Source organism: Orycteropus afer, unplaced genomic scaffold, assembly GCF_000298275.1.
Source record: "Orycteropus afer afer isolate SDZICR_OR568_19922 unplaced genomic scaffold, OryAfe1.0 scaffold00017, whole genome shotgun sequence".
NCBI classification, from domain to species: domain Eukaryota; kingdom Metazoa; phylum Chordata; class Mammalia; order Tubulidentata; family Orycteropodidae; genus Orycteropus; species Orycteropus afer.
In genome coordinates, this window is record NW_006921604.1 from 13,609,053 (window position 1) to 13,617,617 (window position 8,565).

General features: G+C 42.4%; 1 protein-coding gene across 1 annotated transcript in view; it reads left to right on the forward strand.

Annotated features, from left to right (window-relative positions):
* Positions 1-3,969: 3,969 nt before the first annotated feature.
* MAP4K4 (mitogen-activated protein kinase kinase kinase kinase 4) overlaps positions 3,970-8,565 on the forward strand; it is a 297,674-nt gene continuing 293,078 nt past the window's right edge. The window contains exons 1-2 of the mRNA XM_042783492.1: positions 3,970-3,997; positions 6,063-6,166. Coding sequence (XP_042639426.1) covers positions 3,970-3,997; positions 6,063-6,166 — 132 coding nt within the window. The remainder of the gene's footprint in view (positions 3,998-6,062; positions 6,167-8,565) is intronic.

Consider the following 8,565-nt stretch of genomic DNA (forward strand, 5'->3'; position numbering starts at 1 on the left):
GGGTGTCACTGGGAGTCAGAATCCACTAGATAGCAGTGAGTTTGGTTTTGAGTTTTTTTCTATGCACAGAATAAGGAGCTCCAGTGATGTAGTGATTACGGCGTTTATTTGGCTGCTAACCAAAAGGTTGATGGTTTCAATCTGCTGTAAAGATTTATAGCCTTGGAAACCCAATGGGTGTCTTTAAGAATCGGAATCTACTCCATGGCAGTGAGTTTGAGTTTTGTGCATAGAATGGTCATGCAGAAAGGGACTTTCTCAGAGGCTTGATGTGTCTAAAGAATTACCAGCCATGAAAATTAACTTTTCAATTTTTCCGAGGCAACTGGTTCTCCCTTCTGAGTGACCTCCCTGTTTCCAGTTCCTGGAAATTTCAAAATGAGTGGTGACATTTACCAGTTGGTGCACACTGACTCCATATCCAGATCAATCTCTTTTTAATTCCTTTTGTCAACTATTGGCATCCCACTCGCTTCGTATATTCTTCTTTCTGTGTAACTAGAGCTAAGCTATAATTCTAAAGATCATGCTTGCATAGTACAATTTCAGATACTAATACACACACACACACACACACACATAAACAAATGAGGCCGCTAACAGTGATAAATTCTGAGGAAATAAAACATGCATTTCTTTTAGAATAAGTGATCACTTCTTTTTGTGACTCCGAGTTGCATTTCTAGGAGTAATACAATAATTTTGTGCTGATCTGGACACATTTTCTTATGCAACTCTTTCCTGCTGCAACCCCTACCCACTCCTAACCCCCAGTCAACCTCCGGTAGCCCATGATAGCCAAGAGTTAGGAGAAATTCAAGTGATCCATGTTAGTCATGGCTGGCCTCTTGACCTCGTTTTGACTTCATTTTCTAAACTGATTTGCCACATAATATAGAACATAGATGTAGAAAAGAAGATGATGATGACAATTCCATTTATTTGGAAGAATAAGAAAGAAAAAAAAGAACAGGGACAATCTCAAATTCTTTAGTTCATAAGTATGACATTTACAGTTCATAGTTTATTATTGCTGCATCATCACTTAATCCTTTGTTCTAGGGATTATTTTAGATGGTTTTGAGAGTGGAATCATTATAATTAACTGAGAGCTGCAAAATCAATAGAACTGGCCAGCTTGCAGTATCTCTAATGGAGCCCTTGTATTCATTCATTTTTAAAGGGCTAAACTTGATTATGATTGAAGCTCCTCTTCAGCAGGGGTTCTGATGTATATTGGCTAGGACCTGATGCATCATATTCAAACTCATGACGCTATTCCAGATGTGACATATTAAATGTCCACGTATAGGAGCGGTTCATTGGTTTGGTCCCTTCCTGGGATTTAGCTACCCAGGCTTATGGCAGAAATATCTGAATAAGTGTAAATAAATAAAAGTTTCTTACCTCTTTAGTTAGCAGGACTTTCTTGGCCTTTCCCTGCCAGAGCCCCTGATTTCCCACACCCAACTATTTATCAAAACTAGACCTACCTGAGACTATTAACATTCCCATTGAACTTTTCCCCACTACCACCTATGGCTCTCTCATCTTGAACTCTAAAGCTAAGTCTACCACTGACCTCATTTTTGATGATGACCTTGATGAAGGACTTTTCACAGCTGAGTTTGATTTAAGCAATTCTGATACATAAAACTACAAATTTACAAAATGGTAAGTTAAAAAAATGAAACCAAACTCACCGCCGTCAAGTCGGATCTGACCCATAGTGACCCCTCCTTGGGTTTCTGAGGCAGTGTCAGTCCAGAAGTAGATTGCCCAACCTTCCTTCCAAGGAGTGTCTGGTGGGTTTGAACCACCAGCTTTCTGGTTAGCACTCAAATGTCTTGTTGTTGTTGTTGTTGTCGTGTGCCGTCAAGTCGGCCCCGACTCATAGCGACCCCTCCTTGGGTTTCCGAGGCAGTATCACTACAGAAGTAGGATTGCCCAACCGTCTTAGGCACTATGAAATTCTCTTTACAAAATGTCTCACAATACTCTTCTCGAAAAAGCAAGCTCCTCTGCATTTAAAATATTATTCTGTTTTTCAAAAATAGCTACAAAAACCTCTTCTGTGAACACAGCTACACATAAATAAGGTAAGTCTATATTTTCTCTTTTTTTAACCTAGCTAAAACTTATCTTGTTAAAACCTAGCTGGGTAAAACGACTATGGGTCCAGTTGCCCACAATGGTAACCTGCTGGTTAACGCAATCCATTGACTCATCTCCATTCCATGTTTCCCTTTCCTTTCTCCTTTACTTGTGCTTCCTGAGATCACCTCCCAAATAAACTACCAGTTGCCCTCAAGTCGATTGCAACTCATGGTGACTCCATTATGTGTCAGAATAGAAGTGTGCTCCATAGTGGTTTCAGTGGCTGTTTTTTTCAGAAGTTGATCACCAGGCCTTTCTTCTGAGATGCCTCTGGGTGGACTCGAACCTCCAACCTTTCAGTCAGCAGCCGAACATACCGTTTGCACCACCCAGGGACTCCACAGATAACCTATCTGCACACAAATCCTTGTCTCAGGATCTGTTGTTGGGAGAAACAAGATAAAATAACTTCCTCATCCCAGAACAGGCAACAGTCACAGCCCTGGGTAGCTAGGGAAAGATGACTGTCCTGCCTCTGGTCTACTTCTTCTTTTGTTGCCCTTTGATCTGCTTCTGCATCCCATGCTTTCCACGCTGTTTCACACTAGTGTGGTTGCTTCCTTTTAATTCAACTAATGCACTAGTTAAAAAGAGCCTGCTTTTTTTCTCTGCCAATGCTCAAAGACAGTCTTTGAAGGGCTGAACCTTGCTGGTGAATTCATTAATAGCTTTTGTTGCTCATGTCAATGCTCTTTTCCCCTGGCTAAGAGAAGCAAGTTGTTGTTGTTGTTAGGTGCCATTGAGTGGGTTCCCACTCATAGTGATCCTATGTACAACAGAAGGACACACTGCCTTGTCCTGCACCATACCCACAATCCCTGCTATGCTTGAGCCCATCCTTGTAGCCACTGTGTCAATCCATCTCGTTGAGTGTCTTCCCCTCCTTCGTTGACCCTCCACCCTACCAAGCATAATATCCTTCTCCAGGGAATGGTCCCTTCAGACAACATGACCAATGCAGGAGAGACAAAGTCTGGCCATTCTTGCTTCCAAGGAGCATTCTGGCTACACTTCTTCCAGGACAGATTAGTTCATTCTTCTGGCAGTCCATGGTATTTTCAGTATTCTTCACATCATAATTCAAAGGCATCAACTCTTCTTCTGTCATCCTTGTTCACTGTCCCGCCTTCACATGCATATAAGGCAATTGAAAATACCCTGGCTTGGGCTAGGCACACCTTAGTCTTCAAAGTAGTATCTTTGCTCTTTAACAGTTTAAACAGGCCTTTTGCAGGATATTTGCTCAGTGCAATACCATGTCGAATTTCTTGACTGCTGCTTCCATTGGTGTTGATTGTGGACCCAAGTAAAATGAAATCTTTGACAACTTCAGTCTTTTCTCCATTTATCATGATGCAGCTTATTGATTATATAAATTAGAGTGTCTTAGACCCTGAGATGACCTTTGCAATCATTTCATCCAATCCCCTAATTTTACATGTTAGAAAACTGAGGTGCAGACAGGGTAAGAATTTGACCTATACCTTGTCCATCAGAGAATAAGAACTCAGATCAGTGACCAATATTTTTGTTAATAGCATTGACTCCACCTCACAGTGATTTCAGGTATAACAGAACAAAATATTGCCCGGTCCTGTGCCATACTCACAATAGTCAGAATGTTCGAGTCCATTGTGGTGGCTATTGTGTCAATCCAGCTCATTGAGGGTTTCCTCTTTTTGCCTGACCCTCTACTTTACCAAGCATGATGTCTTTTCCTAGTGACTGGTTTTTCCTGATGATGTGTCCAAAGTATGCAAGATGAATCTCACCACCCTCACTTCTAAGGAGCATTCTGGCTATACTTCCGCCATGACGGATTTGTTTACTCTCATAGATGGTATGAGATACTGATAAATAATACTATTGCCATTGATTAATACAGTATGTTCAGTATTCTTGGCCACACCATAATCTGAATGCAATAATTCTTCAATCTCCCTTTGTCATTGTCCAGCTAGCTTTAGCATGTTTATCACTCCTCAACCTTTCTCCTTTCTGAGTCTTTTTTGAACACACCCCACCATCTTTTCTCTTGTTTGACTCAATTCTTCTTGCTCACCACTACATCCATCATTTATTTTCAGTTGACCTAAGTTCTCAATGATCTTGATGCCTTAACTTATACTCATGCAGACTGGTTTCCCAGCCCTGTTGCCCTCCTCAGCTGCACATGCTTGCCCTGCTCCATTTTGAGGTTGAAAAACCATTTCCACCAATATTTTTGCAGCAAAGAACAAAATAGGAAATAAGTGCAGTGATGTGTACGGGGGGTTGTAGTTATTGACTTCAATAATTTTATATAATTAAGCTTCCCCCTAGAATTTTTCTGATTGAGTGTGAGATGACTGCCATTGGCCCATTGTCCTCTGGGAAGGTGTGCATTCTGTCCTATGGCTTGCTGAGCTCTTGAGTATCTCATTTGCCATCAAGCTCTTGAGGCCCAAGGCCAGGCTGTTCCTTACTTGACTTGATTGAGAGCCTGAGTTCTGTTTTCAACTCTCATATCTTCTTTGTCTTAGTTTTTTCTTCTGGTTCCATTCAACCTGTGTAGCTTTATCTCTCAGGGTTCCCTGAACTGAGGCCTCTTGCCCACTGTGGCCAGTCTTCTCCTTCTTTCAACTTCTCATTCTTTGTCCAAGCAAGCTTTCACATTCCATTCCTAAAATGTCAAATTGGCATTTATTTTCCAATTTATCATTTTTTGGGGGTAGGTTTATTTAATGACTAGTTCCTGGATGGTACAAAAAAATGTATGTGCTCATCTGCTAAGAGGTTGGAAGCCTGAGTCCACCCAAAGGTGCCTCCAAAGAAAAGCCTGGCAATCTACTTCTGAAAAATCAGTTATTAAAAATACTATGCCTAGTATTGAACCCACTCCAGTGGCTTAGCTTCCAGCCAAAGATCAGACAGGGCTATGAGGTGATCAATTATGGTAAGTAGGTACACTCCTTAGAACAATCAACCACGGGAGATCAGAAGAATAGCATTTGTGCAGAGAGAAAGCTCAAAGGGCAGGAATCCATAGGAAAGAAGAACACAGGGAAAAGGGAACGGCAGGGAGAAAGTGGGAAGAGAGCTGTTACATTGTGGGGATTGCAATCAATGTCATGAAACAAAATGTGTATGAACTGTTGAATGGAAAATAAAATGCTCTCTAAACTTTCACCCAAATCACAATTTAAATAAATAAACACTATAAAGCACAATTTAATTCTGACACACAATGGCTTCTAGTTTTTTTTATGTCCCCCAAACACATCCTCAAGGATAAGGGCCATGAATTTAGGCTACTTCTTGGTAGCATATATTAAACATGGGAGCTGGGTAGGTATACACTTGGGCATGAAAATTAACTTAACTCTACCCAGGGTCCAAAATCAAACCTGATATTCCTTTGCCACCACCACCATACAGAACTCTCTCATCTTTTCCTCTGTACTAATAGCATCCGTTATACCCTGGTCTGGGCTCTTGCAATGGCCTCCCAACTGCTCTTCTTGTTTCCAGTCTTTATGCAGTATATAGAAAAGGAAATGGAAACTCAAAACTTAGGCAACATGTCCAAGGTAGCACAGAACTAGGGTTCAAACCCATTTCAGTTTTGCCCCAAATCCAGCATAACTTCTACAAGACCTGTTTAGTATTTTTTTTCATATTGCCAGCACTTACAGTGTTCTTTCATTGTAGCTATTTATTCTGGTGGCATGGTGCCTAAGGCATTTGACTGCTAACCAGAAGACTGGCAGTTCAAACCCACCAGCAATTCCTAGAAAGGAAGATGGGGCAATCTACTTCCGTAGTGATAATGCCTTGGAAACCCAAGGAGAGGTCAATATGAGTTGGATCCGACTTGAAGCATTTTTGTTTGTTTGTTTATGAAACTTTCTTATTCCCATTTTCAGATTGTAAGCTCTTTGAGGGTAAACTGTCTAAATCTTCTTTATATTCTGGGCAATGGCTACGCCAGTTCCTCACACTTAGTAGGTACTTCAAGAATAGGTCCATTGTAAATTGGAAATAATTTACAATGGTGATATAGGAGTTATAGTTTAGGAGAGAGATTTAGAGAAGGCTTGAAGGGGAAGGAAATGGTTTTTCAGTTGGGCTTGAGGTGACGGAGCGTATTTGGCTAAGGAGCTGCGGAGGGAGGATGGCTTAGGAGGCATCCTAGCATTATTGCATAGGGTCTAGCTGTGCACACAAAGCAAATTATTTCCTTGGACTTTGATTTCTTAATGTGCAAAGCAGGAAAAAGAATGTTGTTGTTGTTAGGTGTCGTCAAGTTGGTTGTACATAGTAATCCTATACACAACAGACCAAAACACTGCCTGGTCCTGCACCATCTATGCTTCAGCCTGTGTAAGAGTAGGCCCGTGTCTATCTTAAGGGTCTTCCCCTTTTTTGCTGACCCTCTACCAAGCATGATATCCTTCTCCAGGGACTGGTTCCTCCTGATAAAGTGACCAAGGTACGTAAGACAAAGTCTTGCCATACTTGCTTCTAACTAACATTCTGGCTGTACTTCTTCCAAGATAGATTTGTTTGTTATATTCAATTTTCTTCTCCAATTCCAAAGCATCCATTTTTCTCCAGTCTTCCTTGTTCATTGTCTACTTTTCACAAGGATAATGAGGCCATTAAAAATATCATGGCTTGGGTCAGGTGCACCTCAGTCCTCAAAGTAACATCTTTGCTTTTTAACAAAGATTATTTATTTATTTTTTTTGCAGCAGATCTGCCTGATGCAATGTCATTTGATCTCTTGACTGCTTCTGTGGGTGTTGATTGTGAATCCAAGTAAAATTAAATTCCTGACAACTTCAGTATTTTCTGTTGGTGATGTTTCTTATGGTGCTTATGTAAATCACTTAGTACAATCAGGGGCATAGCAAGGGCATATGAATTGGTAGATAATAAGAGATGATAATCATGCTGTTATTTGTGAAGCTATATTATGAAGGGCCTCAGATTTTCATCCTGTGAGGTCGCTATTCTCAAACTAAGATTGCAAAATAAACAGCAAAATAAGTGTTATTTCAGAACCTGTTATAAATGCAAAATTTCTGGGCCTACCTCAGACATACAGAATGAAATTCTGGAAGTGTGGTCAGCAACAAGTACTTTTACACTCTCTTCTGGGTGACTCTGATGCATTCTTAAGTTTTCAAACACTGCCTAAGTTAATAGTGAGCCACTAAAAAATTTTGGACAGTGGAGTGATGTGATGAAAAAGACTGTTGAGCACATATACTCAAACACGCCTTGCTCCCACGGAGGAGCCGGGTGGGTTCCAACCCCTAACCTTTAATTTAGCAGCCAATTCCAAACTATTTGTTCCACCCAGGAAGCTTATATTCTTGGTTAATTAAACTGCTCAACTACTGACTAGTTACCAAGGTTGCAAGAAGTCTGTTGGTTGATCCTGGTGATCCGTAGGCACAAAACATGTCTTAGTACTTACGGCCTCAAACACGGTGCTTACCTACTGAGTGCACTAGGGAAAGGAGCACAAAACCATGAGAAGCTGTTTTGGATCCCACTACTTAATCTTTTGGGACTGAGCAGCCAAGTGATGCTCAGCTAATTCTGCCACTGCAACTGTATCAAAAATTTATCCTAGAACAGAAGATAAAGAAAATCATGTAGGGAAACCGGAAATGAGGGTCTTAAAGGTATCATATCTGGTGGTGATGACAGAGGGGGAGTGAGGAGAAAGGAAGGACCCTCCTCCGCTTGGTAACACCCCTTTTCGCGTCCCTTTAGATCAGGCTGAGTAGGGCGGGACACACCCTCTTTCTGAGAAACTGATGGATTCGTCTGTCTCTTTGCATTTGGGTCCAAGTTTATTTTCTTTGATTTATTAATTGTGAGACGTAGGGGCGTTTTCTTATCCTTAGTACCTAAGCGGGGACATCACATCCCCTTTCATCCTTCCTCTTAACAATTCCCCAGCTCTTGCCATTTTGGAGACCGCCAAGTGGGTAAGGGCCCGGAGGCCCCACCCTCGGCACCCGGCACCGTGTCTGGGCCGATCCGCCCCGCTGCCCGGCCATTGTTCCGGCCCCACCCCTGATGAATATTCACGCCGCGCGAGGCGGCGGCGCGGGCCGTGGCAGGCGGGCGCGCCCCGAGCCTTACCCAGAAGGGCTTCGGGGTGTGAGTGCGTTTCCACTCGTTTTTCCTGTTGGAGAAGGAAAGGGGGAGCTGTTTTCTCTCTCCTCATAATATATTTTTGGTGTCCCGTTTCTCCTCCTCCTTTTTCGCCGCCGCCTCCTCCCTCTCCGCCTCCTTCTCTGCCTCCGCCTCCCGGGTTATCTTTGTCTCGCTGCCTCGCGCTCACTCGCTCAACTCTCAGCGGCGCCGCGGCCCCACGTTCCGGGCCGCGTCCTCGATGCGCGCGGCGCG